We start from the raw sequence: 18,099 nt of genomic DNA, 5'->3' as shown, positions 1-18,099 counted from the left end.
AAAGTACAGTTCAGCAATAGAGGCAATCCCTGCCCACAATGAGCTTACCATCTAGAAGGGGGGAGACAGACATCAAAACAAGTAAATGGGCATTAATGTAAGTAAATAGAGTTATAGATATTTACTTATATATACAAGTGCTGTGGGGCCGGGGGATAGAGCAAAGGGAAGGAGTCGGGGTGATGGGGAGGTGGAGCTGAGGAAAGGGGGGCTTAGTCTGGGAAGGCCTCTTGGAGGAGGTGAGCCTTCAGTAGGGCTTTGAAAGGGGGAACAGTGATTGGTGGATTTGAGGAGGGAGGGCATTCCAGGCCAGAGGTAGGACGTGGGCCAGGGGTCGTTGGTGGGACAGATGAGAATGAGGCACAGTGAGAAGGTTAACACCAGAGGAGCCAAGTGTGCGGGTTGGGATGTAGAAGAGAAGGGAGGTGAGTTAGGAGGGGGCAAGGTGATAAAGAACTTTGAAGCCAATAGTGAGGAGTTTTTGCTTGATACAGAGGTTGATAGGCAACCACTGAAGATGTTTGAGGAGTGGGGTGACATGTCCTGAATGTTTCTGTAGAAAGATGACCCAGGCAGTGGAATGAAGTATGGACTGGAGTGAGGAGGGGCAGGAGGTTGGGAGGCTGGCAAGGAGGCTGATGCAAAAATCTAGGTGGGATAGGATGAGTGATTGTATTAATGTGGTAGTAGTTTGGATGCAGAAGAAAGGGTAGATTTTAGCAATGAGCAGTGATACAAAAGAACATGTAAGTTAGCAGAAAAAGTGGCAGAGTCATGTCAATTCTTTTGAACTTTAGTCTTTGAAACCAGCCACATGGTGCATCATCTGTTCTCTCATGGCTTATAATTCTTACATTATAGTTCTAATGAAGACTGATATGACTAATGGGTAGCTTAGTGAAGAAATTGCATATGGAGTTTTAAAATTTTCCTCCATTGAAAACATAACTCAAAGCAATTGGGAGGAATTTCCATGGTTAAGTTCTTCAAGTCCTTAGTTTAAGATGGTATACTGAATTTATATTCACAGTAATATCTTTTTGGTGTAAAGAAAGAGCATATAACAGCATGACCTAGTGGAAAGAGCATGGTCCTGGGAGCCAGGAGTCCTGGGTTTTAATTCTGACTCTGCCATGGGCCTGCCGTGTGACTAAGGACGTCTCTTTACTTTTCTAGGCCTCAGTTTCCTCATTTGAAAATCGGGATGAAATACCTGTTCTCCCTTCCCCTAGGCTGTGAGACCCATGTGGGATAGGCACTGATTATCTTGTATCTACCCCAGTGCTTAGTACAGTGTTGGCACATAGTAAGCACCTAACAAATGCAATTATTATTATTATTGCAAATGGTAAGAGATTGGAAATTAAATTCAAATAATGATTTAAATCCATCCAGTTCCTCCAGATTTTCATGCTGAACAAATCAATTAGCAGCGATTCCGACAGTGTTCTTCAGAATTTGGTTAGATCCTCAGGAATTCGAGCTTAGCCTGAATATCCTGCCATCATTTCCCTGGTTAAGGGACATTGTCCTTGACTCCTCCCTTTCTTTCAACCTTCATATTTAGCTTGCCACTTGGTCCTGTTATGGCATAATGGATAGAGAACAAGCCTGGGAGTCAGAAGGTCATGGGTTCTAATCCCATCTCTGCCACTTGTCTGCTGTGTGACCTTGGGCAAATCACTTCTTTGGGCCTCAGTTACCTCATCTGGAAAATGGGGATACATTTAATCTTTCAGTCATATTTATTGAGCACTTAGTGTGTGCAGAACACTGTACCAAATGCTTGGGAAAGTACAGAACAACAATAAACAGTGACATTCCTGCCCACAATCAGCTCACTGTCTAGAGGGATGGAGACTGTGAGTCCCATATGGGACAGAGACTGTGTCCAGCCTGATTTTCTTGTATCCACTCCAGCGCTTAGTACACTGCCTGGCACATAGTAAGCACTTAACAAATACCAACCACCACCTCAGCCGTGCTGTGCCACTCACAACCACCTGCAGCACTTCTGAACATGTTGATTTACATACCCTAAGATTTAAGCACATGTTCATCTACATATCCATTTTTCTTTTCTCATCAATCAATAAATTATTATGTGCCTGTCTCAGTAGATTGGAAGTCCCTTTGGGCAGGTATCATGTATTATTCTAAGCCTATCGCACTGCCCCAAGTACTTGGTATAATGCTTTGTTCTACATGGCTGCTCCTCAGTCTGACAAGCTCCTCCTCTGCCTCCCATCCCCTAACTGAGGGAGTCCCTCAAGGATCAATTCTGGGTCCCCTTCTATTTTCCACTTACAGCCACACCCTTGGAGAACTCATGGCTTCAACTACCATCTCTATGTGGATGATTCCCAAATCTACGTCTCCAGCGCTGATCTTTTTGTTCTCTCCCAGCCTTTCCAATTACTGTAGACAAACAACCATTCTCCCCATGTCTCTAGCCCAGAACCTTGGCATTATTCTCAATTCATCTCTCTCATTCGACCCACACATTCAATCTGTTATAAAATCCTATCAGTTCTATCTTCACAACTTCTCTGGAACCGCCTGTTCCTCTCCATCTAAATTTCTACCATGCCGATACAAACACTTATCACGTCCAGACTTGATTACTGCATCAGCCTCCTGTCTTTCCCCACTCCAGTCCACACTTCACTCTGCTGATCGGATCATTTTCCTCAAAAATTTCATCCGATGTCTCCCACTCCTCAAAAATCTCCAATGGTTGCTGATCCACCTTGCTTCAAGCAGAAAGAGTTTACCATTGGCTTTAAAGCACTCAATCAGCTTTCCCCCTTCTACCTTACCTCACTGATCTACTTCACTCCAGCCTACATACTTCACTCCTGTAATGCCAATCTACTTACTATACCTCAATATTGTCTATATCACCGCCAACAGTTTCCCACTTCCTCTGGCCTGGAACTCCCTCCAGACCTTCACTAACCATACATTCAAAGCCCTCCTAAAATCACATCTCCTCCAAACCATACATTCACTAAACATACATTAAAATCACATCTCCTCCAAGAGGCCTTTCCCAACTAAGCCTTCATTTCTCCTCTTCACTCTCCCTTCTACATCACCTATGCACTTGGATCTGTAGCAGCGTGGCTCACTGGAAAGAGCACGGGCTTGGGAGTAAGAGTCATGGGTTCTAATCCCGGCTCTGCCACTTGTCAGTTGTGTGACTTTATGCAAGTCACTTCACTTCTCTGTGCCTCAGTTACCTCATCTGTAAAATGGGGATTGACTGTGAGCCCCTTGTGGGACAACCTGATCACCTTGTATCCACCCAGTGCTTAGAACAGTGCTTTGCACATAGTAAGCGCTTAACAAATACCATTATTATTATTATTATCTGTACCCTTTAAGCACTTGTTATTCACCCCACCCTTAGCTCCACAGCACTTATGTACATATCCTATATCCATTTCCCCTCCCTATAATGTATTTCAACACCTGTCTCCCCTTATAGACTGTAAGCTCCTTGTGGGCAAAGTTTGTGTCTTCCAACACTGTTGTACTCTCCAAACCTCTTAATACAGTACTCTGTGTGCAGTAAGTGCTCAATAAATACTATTATTTGACAATAATAATAAAAAAGGTTGGAGCTGAAAAAAAAATTTTTGATGGGGGTGGGGGGGCGGCGGGAGGGGAAAAGATCAGAAAGGATTGGACTGAACAAATACCCTGGCCAAAACTGAATAAATGCAGAGGCAACTTTAGCATATTTCCAATTTGATATTTTTTAAAATGGCTCTAATGTGGATTTTAAGAATTGATGACTCATCAGCAATTGAAATTCTACAGAAATGTGTCTTTATATTAACAATCCTTATTCTTTTATTTTATATGACTGGAAAACTTGGAACAATATTTTTCAAAGCCATCTATGCATTTGAATTTGTACTGTTGTACTTTTTTCTTTGCAGATTTTCTAATTACTGTCAAAAGTGGGTATATAAGAGAGATTTTAAAATGAATGCAGTTGGTTGATCATCTGGATGTGCTTGGGTTACCAAGGTGAATTCTGTTATCCAGAGTGCTTTGGTTGATCTTTTAAAAAAATTCTCTTCTGTTGAAGTCCATAAATAATGGGAATGTTGTGTTTCTACAAATGATTTTTGTAGGACTTCTCAGTGAAAACCTATTTTTACTGAAATCAATGATTGTACTGAAATCTATTTTAATCTGCCCTGGTGCATAAAATCGTTTGTAAAATGAGGGGATGCGTGATGAGTATGAAACAGGTATGTCTTAGCCAGAGGAGTTGGAATACTTCCAGGGGTCTGGGAGATGTCTTCCAAATGGGGACAGTACAAAAATACTGATTAATTATGGGGTTTGAAGAATGACAGTACATTTTAGGAACTATTAAATTAATGATAACAAAGAAGGATAGATAATGATCACAGGAATTTAAATTTTTGGTCTTGTGGCTTACACAAAACTCATCACCAGGAGCAGAGTGCGTCACTAGACCCTCGAGATTGTAAGGTGCTTCTGGGCAAGGAATGTATCTACTCAACTCTTCACATGGTACTCTCCCAAGTGCTTAGTGCAGTGCTTTGCACATGTGTTCAATAAATGCCACTGACTGACTAGAAAACATCTAGTTGCATCAAAGGGCACCCAGTTTCTTCCCCAGTTCCTATCTTTTCTCCCACCCACTAATCCATGCTTTAGTTTTCTCCCACCCATCCCTCCTTTCAGCCAAGGTAGTAGTCTGTTTTCTCCATTTCCCCCTCCTTTCCCTTCATTGGCCCTCATTTTTTTTTTCCCTGCTAAAATCCTCCACCTTCTCTCTCTTACCTACCTCCAAGTGTAGGCTGGGGAATAGCCACACTAAATTAGTTTGTGGTTGAGTGCAAGAGCAATTTAGAGGGGTGGGTTGCATGTAAAATAGTTGTCTAAAGCTCCTTGAATGAACTCTTTCAGACCCCTGGGGCATGGTTAGGCCAATTCATTTTCCAGTGTGAGAGTAGTGTTTACTAGGCAACTTGTTAATGATGACACTGTCTGATAGCCCAGAACAAAACTCAGAAGCTGTAATGTTCAGTCACTACTATGAATGTCTCCACCAGACTAAATGCTAATTTAGAAGTGGATAGCTTTCTCCCTTTCAGGATGAAAGAAAGGGGTTGGGAGTGCTTTTCCTTCATGTCTTTAGCTTGTAACTACTCCTGTCTCACCTCAGTAAATTCTTCTGCCCTGTCCCCAAATTGCCATCTTTAAAGGAGGCACTGTGGGACCAGATTCTCACTTTGAGAACAAGTTGTTTCTCATCCTGAAAGCTTTCCACCAGCCCTCTGTCCATCCAAATCATCCTGCAGGGAAATGGAGAGGAAAAAAAATGCTTTGCTCATCCCTGAAGCTCAGGGCAAACTCTGGAGTAATAATAATAATGATTATGGTGTCTAAGGGCTTTACTGTACTAAGAGCTGGGGTAGATACAAGCAAATCGGATTGGACACAGTCCCTGTACCACATGGGTTTCACACCACCTACCACCCAGGTGACATATAAGGGTAGGTACTGCATATTTTTTCATTCAGTTGCATTTTTTGTAGACATCATAAGGGACTAGTAGATGTCATAAGGGACTTTAAGTTGTAAGGGACTGTAAGCTCATTGTGGGCAGGGAGTGTGTCTGTTTATTGTTCTGTTGTACTCTGCAAAGCATTTTGTACAGTGCTCTGCACACAGTAAGCACTCAATAAATATGAATGAGAGATGCACTAAGTAAGCGGCAGTAATAGCAGTTCTCCAGTAACAAAATGTCCCACGGCTCCCCACAGTTTGGGATTCTACAAGTGACTAGCCCTATTGGCCACTGTAGCAACTAGCAGGACATCATTGCTGGCAGATGCCTCCCTCCCAGAGTAATCCAACAGTGGATAGGACTAAAACTAAATTTAAGGTTGAGGACATGTATGATGGGCAAAAACTAAGAAGCTGCCATCCTGGGCTGCAGCTAACCCTTACTAATGAAGTCAAATATCTGTCCTTCCACTCAAGTCCTAATTTCAGCATAAACAATATGAAAAAAGGTGTTTCACACTTTTTTTTGTTCAGTACCTATTTATCTATTAGTTTTAGGAAAGTGAATATATGAGAAAATTTTCTCCAAAATGAGAGGAGTTAACTTGGAATTCTGAGGTGAAAGCCAGGTTTCACAAGTCCCTTATGTTCAATCCTCAAATAAGATGCTCGAATCCAAGGACCCAAACTTTATTGTCATAATTTTTTTTTTGGTTTTATAAATGGTATTTGTTAAGCACTTACTATGTGCTAGGCATTGTATTAAGTGCTGTGTCTGCCTAGCTCATCTGCAGACTTCTTCAAATATTTCTGAATTACTGAAATTGAATTCTGAATTCTGATTGTCTGAATTATTCGTACATAGTTGAATCAGGAAATAGCATTGGACCAACCTTGCTACTTTACAGACTTGGCAGTATTGTTTGTGATGTGGGACAGTTCTGAGTAACGTTTTTATACAAACAAGGATTTGAATATTTAAAAAATACTCCTTGGGCTGATTGAACACATAGAAATTTAAAGGTATTTTCTGAAGTGATATCTGAGTTTGGATCATTTGCAACGTATGTCCTGATTTTCTATTTTTAATGAAAGAGAAGGCTTTTAAACAGAAATGTTATAAATGGTAATACCATACAATGTGGAGAATAGGAAATAAAAAAGTTAACAAAAATGGTAAGATAAAAATAACAAATGACCCAATTTGATTTTCTCTTTCAGTATGAATATTTTAATGCAGTCCTTATAAATGAACGAGATGAAGAAGGAAACTTTCTGGAACTGGGGAAGGAGTTTATTTTAGTGCCAAATGACCATTTTAATAATTTGCCTGTGAATGTCAGTCTGAGTGATGTTCAAGTACCAACCAACATGTACAACAAAGGTAAGCCTACTCTTCCATTCAGTCCTTAGGTTAATTATTTCAAGCTGGAAGGAATCATAGCATGTTTTGTTTTAAGACTGGAGTACTAAAAATATAATAAATCCATGTTTATAAGATAGTTCTCCATGCCATCACTGTTGGAATCAAACCCTCTGCTTAGGTAGATATCTGTAGCACATTTGCCTTTTGTGGAATTATCAATAGCATTGACATTCTGCACATGCCACTTAGCTGCCCTTTTAAGCCATGGGGAATTGCTGGGCTTGCCACAAATTCTTAAAGATTCAGAATAAGATGGATGGAACCATTCACTTTAACCTTTAGGTTTAGGTTTCCTCTTCAGGAGGAGCCGACAAAGTTTAGTGAGGCATCGAGTGAACCTTGACAAAAAAATCCTGCTCCATCAGGCCTTTTTACTGATGGAAAACATCCAACTGGCCTGACTAACTTGCAATGAATGCAAAACAGAATCCTGCCACCTGGTTGGCCTGGGTTAATAGTTCAGGAGACAAAGAGGGTTTTTTGTTGTTGTTGTGTAATTTGGGGAGTGTATTTTGAATGACTTTCATTGCAAAAAGAAATGTCTGGGTTTTTTGGAAGAGAATAGGGAGGTAGTGATGTGCCCTCAACCAGCAGTTGCAAGCCTTCTCCGTGGAAAATAAGGCAACCCAGTAAATGTGGTGAGCAAAAATATGCTGTCTTCCTTTTAAATTTGGAGGAAGCTAAAGAAGAAATGATCTCAGAGAATGAACAAGTCCTTAAATTGAAAATTAACAAACTACCACAGGTGATATTTTAAGGCCCAGACTAAGAGATTTTAAAATTTCAGTTGTGTATAGTTGCATGAGCTGTTAAAGAAATTTTTAGAATTTTAATGGATTTTTGAAAGTGTTCACACAGTGTTTGTATAATTGTACCACTTCTTGAATCGCTTCCAAAGGTTTGCTCTTCCAGTGTTCATAAAAAAGTTTAGTCTCCATTTTTAAAAGACCCATGAACTATTGCAAGGAGCACCACAAAGTAAAATGTCAAAGGCCAACACCAAATATCGGCACATTCAGTCTGTATTTGTGTGGAAGGTAACTGGCTGGGTACAAGGTGTGGAAATTTCACATTCTGATGTAAACCTCCAACTTAATGGTCTTGTTCCCATTATATATTCTTTCTGTCTGCCATGCACAGACTGTTTCTGTCCCCTAACAAACTGCAGGGTAATAGAGTAAGGCAGTCCAACTGCAGAAGCCTGCTTTGGCCAGGCAGGAGAAGTGCAGCCGCCCAGAGAGACATGGGAGGGGACTTCATGAAAATGCCTGTCTCCACTCTGCCTAATTCAAACCAGCTCAATACAATCACATTATGCAGCTGCAGAAACATATTTTTATCTTTGAAAGTTCATCCAGCTCAGATCTGTATTATTGATGACATGTTCCTTAAACACACACATGTAGCTTGGACATCTACTTTGACATTCCCATGCTGGGAATTTTGCCCTCAACAATGAAAATTGATGCATCTATTTGGTTTCTTGGCCGACTAGGCTTAAGTGTATCTTGTGGATTGATTCTTGTTCAGAGGATGGTTAAAGCTTTTACCCTTGGTGAGATGTGCCAGTTGGTGATAGACTTGTCTGGATAATACTACAAGTGGCCTTATTAGTCAAAACTGCCTCCTTTCCCTTTACCTACGACTACACAAAGCAAGCTTATTGTTTTATTTGACACCTCTTCCTGTAGAAGCAGCGTGGCTTAGTGGAAAGTGCACTGGCTTGGGAGTCAGAGGACATGGGTTTTAATCCCAGCTCTGCCACTTGTCTGCTGTGTGACCTTGGGCAAGCCACTTAACTTTTCTGTGCCTCAGTTACTTCATCTGCTCCTTGATCTGTAAAATTGGGATTAAGACTGTGAGCCCCACGTGGGACAACCTGATTACCTTGTAACTATCCCAGTGCTTAGAACAGTGCTTGGCACATAGTAAACACTTAAACAAATACCATAATTATTATTACTATTTTTCCCCTTTGATCATCTAAGTGGAAGATAGCAGCTGCAGGTTCAAAACACACACAGGCTGATGGCAGTGTGGTTGGCTTAAGTGCGTGAACCGATGTACCCCTAAGTACACTTCCTGCCCTGGAGAATGTGGGGCCTGGAAAAAGTCTTAGTTTTATTCCTCTGGTTCCCTAAAAGTTCTGTCCATGGCTCTAAGCAATGTATGGTCTATGATTTTACCCATTACTTGTGGAACATTGACTGTTCTGTTGGTTGTGTGGTTCACTCCTCTACCATTGACGATGTTCTGCTTCCCAAGTGCTTAGTACAGTGCATTGCACTCTGAATGCACTCAATGCCTGCTGATCTTATCAATCAATCAATCAATCATATTTATTAAGCGCTTACTGTGTGCAGAGCACTGTACTAAGCGCTTGGGAAGTACAAGTTGGCAACATATAGAGACAGTCCCTACCCAACAGTGGGCTCACAGTCTAAAAGGGGGAGAATTTTATGGGTTATTACCTCTTCCAACTCACTTGGCAGACTGAAGAGGCACTTAATGCAGAATATTGAATGGGCAACTTAGACCCCACTACGATGTTTTGGCTGGAAGCAGCATGGCCTAATGGAAGGTGCATAGGCTTGGGAGTCAGAGGACCTGGGTTTTAATTCTGGCTCTGGCACTTACCTGCTGTGTGGCCTTGGGCAATCGCTTAACTTATCTGTGCCTCAATTTCCCTCATCTGCAAAATGGGGATTCAATTCCTGTCCTCCCTCCTACTTAGACTGTGCTCCCCATGTGGGACCTGATTATCCTGTATCTGCCCTAGCACAAAATAGTGATTGGCACACAGTAAATGCTTAACAAATAGCACAATTATCATTATTATTGCTCTTAAATTTCCCTTTGCTTTTAGCAGAAACATTTTGCTAGCTTTGTCTGGTTTTTGCCATGAAGACCCCAGCATCTGCTAACTGGCCAAATGAACCAGAATGTACTGTTCACGTAGCTGGGGACTTCCAGCTGAAATGCACCCCAAACATTGCCATAGATATTAAGCAAACAATGGTATTTTTTGTGGCCCAGAATATGCAAGGATCCTTTAGGAGTTAGTAGGGTAATTGCCGAACGTTTGGTCTTAAGTCTCATTGGGTTTGGACACATTTTGGCTGCCATTAAAACTATCACTCCTCAAACACCACTGGGGCAAACTGATTGGTTGGGGCCATTCTGGCATGGCCTAGTGCCCAGAAACATGATTTGCAGCTAGTGCAATCCCTTTTTGCACGCAAGTCAAGAAAAAAAGACAAACCCAGTGCCCAGTCACATCTGAGAGGAATTAAACCACAAAGAACTAAATTGGTCAAAGCTCTGTACACAAGTTGGACACTTGCGTCAAGAAATATATTACTAGTCAACGGGGAATAATCCTGACTTCTCAACGGGGAATTCAAAGTCCTTCTTGCTTACAGAGTAAATTAAAACCACTTGTTGTCTAGGAAGCATCTCTAATTGAGAATATCATAAGGCTCCCTTCTTCCTTTCCTAGTCACCACAAACAACTGACAGACTGAATCATGGAAAGCTGAACTTGCTATGACATCATAATGGCAGGCCATTTTGCTTATCCAGTCATTTGGGCTTATCCAGCCCAGCTTCCTCTGTTCTGACCTGGAGTGATGTCCCCAAAGGCATATTTAGAGAAAATGGCAATGTAGCTCATAAGTCTTTTTCCCAATGTTCTTGGAACCCGAGTCACCTAAAGAGAATATTATTCTGAATAGAGCCCTCAGTTCAGGTTTTCCAGTGGATCTTTAAAGAATACGAGCCTCACTGGGTTTTCCTTTGATTCTGTGTACTTTCAGCCCTCTCTGCTTTGGTAGTTTTGCTTCCTTTGTTCCTTTCATTTCACCCTCCTTCTATTCCTTTCCTGGTCATAATTATCATCCCATGATACAGGATAAGTGACAAGGTAGATATTAAAAGCTGAATAAGAAGGGTTAAAAAAAATAGGCTTTCTACACCTGGCCTTGGACAGCGTTGGTCAAGCTCTTTAACTTTCCAGCTCCAGCTTCCCCGTCTGTGAAATGGGATCTTAGTACAGTGTTCTGCACTAAGTGCTCAATGAATGTGACCCTTGGCTCTTGGAGTGCTACAGGAAGGTGTGGGTCATACTTGCCTCAGCACTCGAGTAGGCTCTGGATGCCCAGTATGATGTTCTACCCTTTGGGACTGCCCAAGCATTTTGGAAGTCAGGGTGATTCCCAATCACTGCCCCAGCCCCATGTAGGGGTCTTTCCCAGAAACCAGGCCCAGATTATTCTGGGTCCCCTTTGACATGCCTCTTCCCGAGAGAGACTCCTGAGGCTGGACCTAAGGACCTTCCTGTTCCCATGGCAGCCTCGGGCTTTGAAATTCTGTGGCTGCCTCCCAGCCTCCTGAGCATCCTCTTCAGAAGTGTCCTAACAAAATGGATATTTAAGCTGCTGGTCTTACTGCTTCAGTTCATTATTACAAAATTGAATACTGTATAGTATCACCAACTGAGGTCCAAGTGGAGCCTCCTCTAACCCCAAAGTAACCCCACCTAACCAGCTCTGCACCCCACACAAATCCAGTTGTTTTTCACCATCGCTCGCAGCCTTTCCCAGCCCCAAAGTGCTACTGTCTTATAGGCAGAACTTGGATCCGGACCAAAGCAATCTATGGACACAGCCGTGTCATAGAACCTGCACCAGGGCCTCTTTGTGTGTGTGTGGCGGGGGAGGGCAGAGAGAGAGAGAGAGAGAGAGAGAGAGAGAGAGAGAGAGAGAGAGAGAGAGAGAAAAACACGAACCAACCGACAGCCCTCACAAGACTGGAGCTAGCATTTTGGAGGCTTGAGAAATATGACAGCTTGAAGTCTCAGTTCTTGCTTTAGCGTGGAGTTCCTAACTGCTGCAGAAGTTCTGCTCCATCAACCACCTCCTCCCAAAGCCCAGAACATTTTAGTTCCAGGCGCCTAGGCTCAATCTGGTGCAGAGGCAATCTACACACTGGAATTACTGCAGCGACAAGTAGCTCTGTCCTTCTAAGCCCCTCGTTCATTCATTCATTCATTCAGTCATATTTATTGCGCGCTTACTGTGTGCAGAGCACTGTACTAAGCACTTGGGAAGTACAAGTCGGAAACATATAGAGACAGTCCCTACCCAACAATGGGCTCACTGTCTAGAAGGGGGAGGCAGACAACAAAACAAAACACTCCCCTGCAACTTGAGTAAATTGGTACCTTCAGAGGTGGGGCTGGGAATTGGCAGCCATTTCAAATGGGTAGCCCCGGCTGACCTTCCTCTTTGACAGTTCCTCAAGCAGGTCCTGAGTCCTCATGATATCACAGCATCATTAAAACACCTGCTTCCTGAGGCTCTGCTAAGTGACTCACTCACTAGATCCTTTGGTGACCAGATTGAGTCTGATTCGAGAGTTGGAAGAAGAGGGAGATACTTAGAAATCATGCAGAGTCCACACTAGCCCCTCAGGCTCAGGAATCAGGAACTAGGTTGTATCACCTAGAAAAGATTTCATTTGTTTTGCTCTGCCTCAGATTACAGGTATTTTCATTGCAAAGAAGAAATCTCACCTATAAATTAACCTTTTGAGCTACCTCCTACCTCATCAGGTTGGCGGGGGGGGGGGGGGGGGCATACAAAATATTTCAAGTCTCTTGACACTGTATTTTGAAGGAACAACTCTGTTGTATTGTTCTTCTCCAAGCTCTTGGTGTAGTGCTCTGCTTATGAGTGCTCAATAATTACCATTGATTGATGTGTAAACTTCTGGCTGCACAGATACCTGTTACTGATTGGGTGTAGTGCTACCCAATTGGTAACTTGGGAAAATTAGCTGTGATTCTATATGAAAATATCAATTGATTCTTAAAAAGGATTCTATTTTTAGAAGCATTCATCTTTGATTAATTACTTTCTAATTTTGGATTGGAAAGATGCAGTAGCCCTTGGACATGTATGAATATGCTTGTGTGTAATGGCTTCCTCTAAGGGGCCTAGACATTTAAGTAACTAGACATGTATTTGTTTATAGAGTTATTGCATCAGTACTTTAAGATCAATTTGTATATTACCAGTGATGGGTCAAGTAAAAAACAGATTTAATAAATTGGGTCTCCAATAAAGAGGTATTTTATTTTCTCTTTGACCAAGGAACTCTCTGCTTAAGGAAGCAAACTCCCAAAGTTTAAAGTTAAATTGGGAATTTGAGTTCTTCACTAATAAGCACAGAATTTCAATATTTGTTGAGTCAGAGGAATTACATTTTGGTCCAAAAGACACAAAACACTCTTTGAGCTGTGCTCATGTGCTTGTTGTGGGCAGGGATTGTTACTGTTTATTATTGTTTTGCACTTCCCCATTTGCTTAGTACAGTGCTCTGCACACAGTAAGTGCTTAATAAATATGATTGAATGAGAAATGTTTTCAATTAAGGCTGATTTTTTGTGGGATATTAACTTGAGTTTTTGGTGTCCAGAGGGCTTTTGTTCCTTTAAGTAAAGTTACAATCAGTATTTTTCAAGGCTGAATAGTAAAAGGAACTTGGAGTCAGTATTCTAGTACTGCATCAGGTGGGCTGCTTTTCAAAACGTGGCAGGCACCTCAGCCTTCTTAATGCCAAACCCCATAGACTGTTGATGTCCCTGTGATATATTTATCAATAACCACAGACCCCAATGATTGGTAGAATGGATATGAGCATATTGACAGTGGTGTACAAACTGGATGAAGGCACAGCAAGGTCTTTTGCTGGGAAGGTACACAGTGGTATTTACTCTGTTTTGTGCTCACATCTCCACCCTTACCCTGACCAACCATCTTGCCAGGTGTCCTGTTGACTTCCGGGGGACTGGGCAAGAGTATGTGGGTGGCTCAGCGCAAACTGTCTCCACTAATAAAAGCAATTCATATGCAAACCCTACTGGTGGTGGGATGCCTCTTTACCTAGATTTCAAAACGTCCTATGGGAGCAGGCGGTCTAGGCACCAAGGATGTGGCACTGACAAGGCACCAGTGCCACTCAGGAGCACCCTGGATGGTTGAGCAGCCCTATTTAGTAGTGCACTGCTCACCCTGAATGGGAAAAGGGTCTAGAAAAAGTACCTCTCAACGTGCCAGTCTCACCCAAACCCAGCTCATCAGCAAAGTAAAAGAAAACAACATTAGGCACTGCAAACATTAAAAACAACACCACAATAAAGGACAACCTTTTTGTTCATTTATTCAGTCATATGTATTGAGAGCTTACTGTGTGCAGAGCACTGTACCAAGTGCTTGGAAAGTACAGTTCGGCAACAGATAAAGACAATCCTTGCCCAGTAACGGGCTCACAGTCTAGAAGGGGGAGACGGACAACAAAAGAAGTAGGCAGGCATCAATAGCATCAAAATAGATAAATAGAATTATAGAAATATACAGTGGAGTGGGGACTGTGGCTCTCACATTGGCCTTTTCATTCAATCATTTATTGAGCACATTACTGTGTGCAGGGCACTGTACTAAGTGCTTGGGTGAGTACAACACAACAGGCACATTCCCTGCCCACAATGAGCTTACAGCCTAGAGGACTGTAAGCTTATTTTAGCCACACACTCTCTCATCCTTGGTGTCTTCACATTTGAAAGACAAATATATATATATATATATATATATATATATATATATATATTAAATATATATTATAAATATATAATATATATACAAGTTATATATACAAATATATAATATATATATATTTGTTCTGCAGGGTCCAGACTGAATGCAGGTCTCTGACGTTAGGTCCAGAGATGGTGGTTTAAAGAGTAAATGGAAGACTATTCTGCCAGTACTGGAGCACTCAAAAATAAACTAAGCATTAATCTCACTTGTTTCCAAATTTCTATCATGGGAACATAAGGGGAATTCAGCAAAGAGAGTGTGTCTTATCTTTGCTGCTTTTCATATTAAAATCCGGAATACGTATCTTAGCCACAAATGTGTTTCAGCAGGGTGGACAGTCAGGCTCTGAGAACAAACTGAATGGCTTAGCTGTTCTTGGGGGTGGATTGATCCAATTAAAATACAAAACAGCTCATGTAGGAAAGGAGAAACAAAACTATTTTTACTGATTCTAGGGAATGTACTTATCTGTTATAGTATATAGCTCTTCTTTAAAAGGCAAGAAGGAATACAAAGGTTCTCTGAGGATGTCAAATAGTGTGGTTTGTTTAAAAAGAAAGTGCACATGTTGACTATAGGGATGGGTGCAAAGCTGACTGTGTTTTGGATTCATCAAATGTCTCAACCTATTTTTCAAAGGTTGGATTTGATAAAACCCAAAATGTGTTTTGCCAAGCACTTTTTCTCTTAATTACGCATGTGTATTCTAAAGGAAATGTAATCCATATGTTTGTGATTCGTTTACACTTAAATCATTAAAATGTTGTTTTGAAAGAGCCATTTGATGTTGGGAGAGCCTTGTGAACCTTTTTAAAAGATTTTTCTCGAAACCAGGATGTCATGTTTTGCCAATGGTAAACAAACTCGGACACTAAATGGTTCAAGTTTGTTTCAGAATTCTGAACCCCTGAAGTTGAAGTAGGTTCTAATCTTGGCTCAGAGTTTTCTCCCAACCCTAACTGAATGTGATTCTGATATGGCTAAACTCAGATCATGATTCAAGATCAGAGAAAACACATTTGAACATACAGATTTAACGCAAGGGAGAGCAGCATGAGAGAAAGAACATTACTCATCCCTTCATTGCTTGAGTTTACTTTTTCTATACCTACCCACCATGTCATAGACCTTTCTAATTTCTTCGTTTCCTGTGTTTCATTAAATGAGTGGAGTTTATGAAATGAGAATACCATCAGTATTTCTCATATTTTGGCAGATTTTTATGATCAAATCAACATGAATAAAATAAAATGGGTCTTGAAAGAGCTTGGGCTAGGGAGTCAGAGGTTGTGGGTTCTAATCCTGGCTCCACCACTTGTCAGCTGTGTGACTTTGTGCAAGTCACTTAACTTCTCTGTGCCTGTTACCTCATCTGTAAAATGGGGATTAAGACTGTGAACCCCACGTGGGCCAACTTGATTACCTTATAATTACCTCAATGCTTAGACCAGTGCTTGGCACATAGTAAGCACTTAACAAATACCATAATTATTATTATTATAAAGATCCAAAGCTTTTGCAAATGTCTTGCGACTTCAGCCGCTTTTCATTGAATAGTCATCTCATTTTTTGCATCACTAGGCATCTCATTGTTCCTTTAAATTTAAGGAGGCTCATTGGTGATCTTCAGCAAATGCTCCATTATTCCAGAAATGATGTCTCAGTTTATGGATTATCCAAGATGATTTTTCCCCCTTCTCTTTCTTCTCCTTTTCCTTCAGTATTATCAAATATCAGTAGCCTTCCAAACAGAGTGTGGGTACGGGAAATGCCCTTTCCTTTGAAGTGAAATGTTAATTGGATAATTTTTCAATTTTCTTCCCTGATAAAAGCTGACAGAGGTGAAGGGAATTTGAATATCAGTTCAAATGTGGGGTTTGGGGATTACCTGGTTCTCAGTGATCAGTTCTATTCATGTCCTCCATTGCTACAGACAAATTAATTGGTTGTAATTTCTTCTGCTTCAAGACTATTCCATTTTGGCAATTTAGTTGACCTTTGACTTATTAGAGAGGAGGTTAAATAGCATTTTACTAAATAATATTATGTTGGCCCAGTTTGTCTCTGAATCTCTTTGAATATAGAATAATGTAAGTGGAGGGAAATTCTTTGAGTGGTTTGCTGGGAATGGCCGTTAAATGAAAATATAAAACCAGGAATGGTATATAGAAAGATCAGCCGATTGCATTAGGATGAAGTTTGGGGAACTGGAAAGGAAATGTGCCTAGTGGGAGTCAGCAGTCCCAGGTTCTAATCTCAACTCCATCACTTGCCTGCTGTGTGACCTTGGGAAATTACTTCCCTGTGCTTCAGTTTCCTCCTACATAAAATGGGCAAGCTACCTTTCTTTTAAGATTGGGAGCCCCATGTAGGACATGGGCTGTGTCTAATCTCATTATCTTGTAACTTCCTTAGTGTTTAATGTGGTGCTTGGCACAAGATAAGCATGTAACAAATACCATTATTACCATTATCATTGTTATTATTATTGAAGAAATTAAAAGGAAAAGTCATCAGATCAGCTTTATGTTATGTGAACATTGAAAATATCTTTTGCTTATCACAGTAATTAGCACTCTTCATTGATAAGCTTTATTTAATGCTTCTCAAGTTGGGTAACTTCCATAGTACACTTTTAGATTGATCAGAGTTGCCAAATTTCAACGTGGAGAACCCAACACACCAGTTGTTGTCCTGTCTTCATCTGCCCTCTACTCATGCAAGGAGATGTTGCTTGTGTACTTCAAATCCATTAGGCCATACATTTTAATTTCGGTTCTGTCATTTACTCTGTAAGCATGATTTTTTTCCTCTAATGGTCTCCATAAATCAGTAAAAGCTGAAACCTCCCTGGGCACATTAATGCCTCCTTAAAAGTGAGGTACCCCTGGACATTTCATTTACCCTTTCAGGATACCAGGATATTAGTATTTCTTTTTAAAATTGTTTTTGAGGAGGGTGAAGGCGTTAATTGGATTTGGATTCCAAAAATAGGCCATCTTTTTTCCTTTCCATTTGATCTTCCATATCCTCCCACACATACTTATTTTCTACCTTCAGTATCTCTACCTCAACCCAAAATAGCATTAGTGCTCCCTTCTAGATTGTTTTTTTCCCATTTTTTATTCTGAGGGAGAGTTTTTAACCACCATACACCATAGGTCAAGTAGAACCTACCTGTTTCCATCTCTCTCCCTTCTCCTCTTTTCTCTTGTCCCCTGCCCCTAACCCCCTGCACAGGTGTATGAATTTTCCAATTAGCTGAGTTGTGTGTGTGATTTTCAAACAAAGAATAGTCGTGATTTCCAGTTACTGTTTTGAGAACATCAGTATGACTTCAAGAGCTGTGTTGGTTGAATGAAAGCTCTTGTAAACAAATAAGAAAAGGGAAAATGGTGAAGCATAGAACTGCCCTCAGTTAGATTGATTTCAGCTGGAAGGTGCTCACAACTCAAGCAG

At 41.1% G+C, this 18,099-nt stretch overlaps 1 protein-coding gene across 1 annotated transcript in view; it reads left to right on the top strand.

Moving 5' to 3' along the window:
• CACNA2D3 (calcium voltage-gated channel auxiliary subunit alpha2delta 3) overlaps positions 1-18,099 on the top strand; it is a 1,043,639-nt gene that overhangs the window by 415,478 nt on the left and 610,062 nt on the right. Inside the window, exon 5 of the mRNA XM_038772667.1 lies at positions 6,778-6,940. Within this exon, the coding sequence (XP_038628595.1) occupies positions 6,778-6,940 (163 nt within the window). The remainder of the gene's footprint in view (positions 1-6,777; positions 6,941-18,099) is intronic.

Source organism: Tachyglossus aculeatus, chromosome X1 (genome assembly GCF_015852505.1).
Source record: "Tachyglossus aculeatus isolate mTacAcu1 chromosome X1, mTacAcu1.pri, whole genome shotgun sequence".
NCBI classification, from domain to species: domain Eukaryota; kingdom Metazoa; phylum Chordata; class Mammalia; order Monotremata; family Tachyglossidae; genus Tachyglossus; species Tachyglossus aculeatus.
Note: the sequence above shows the minus strand (reverse complement) of the source record. Positions and strands in the feature narration are given on the sequence as shown.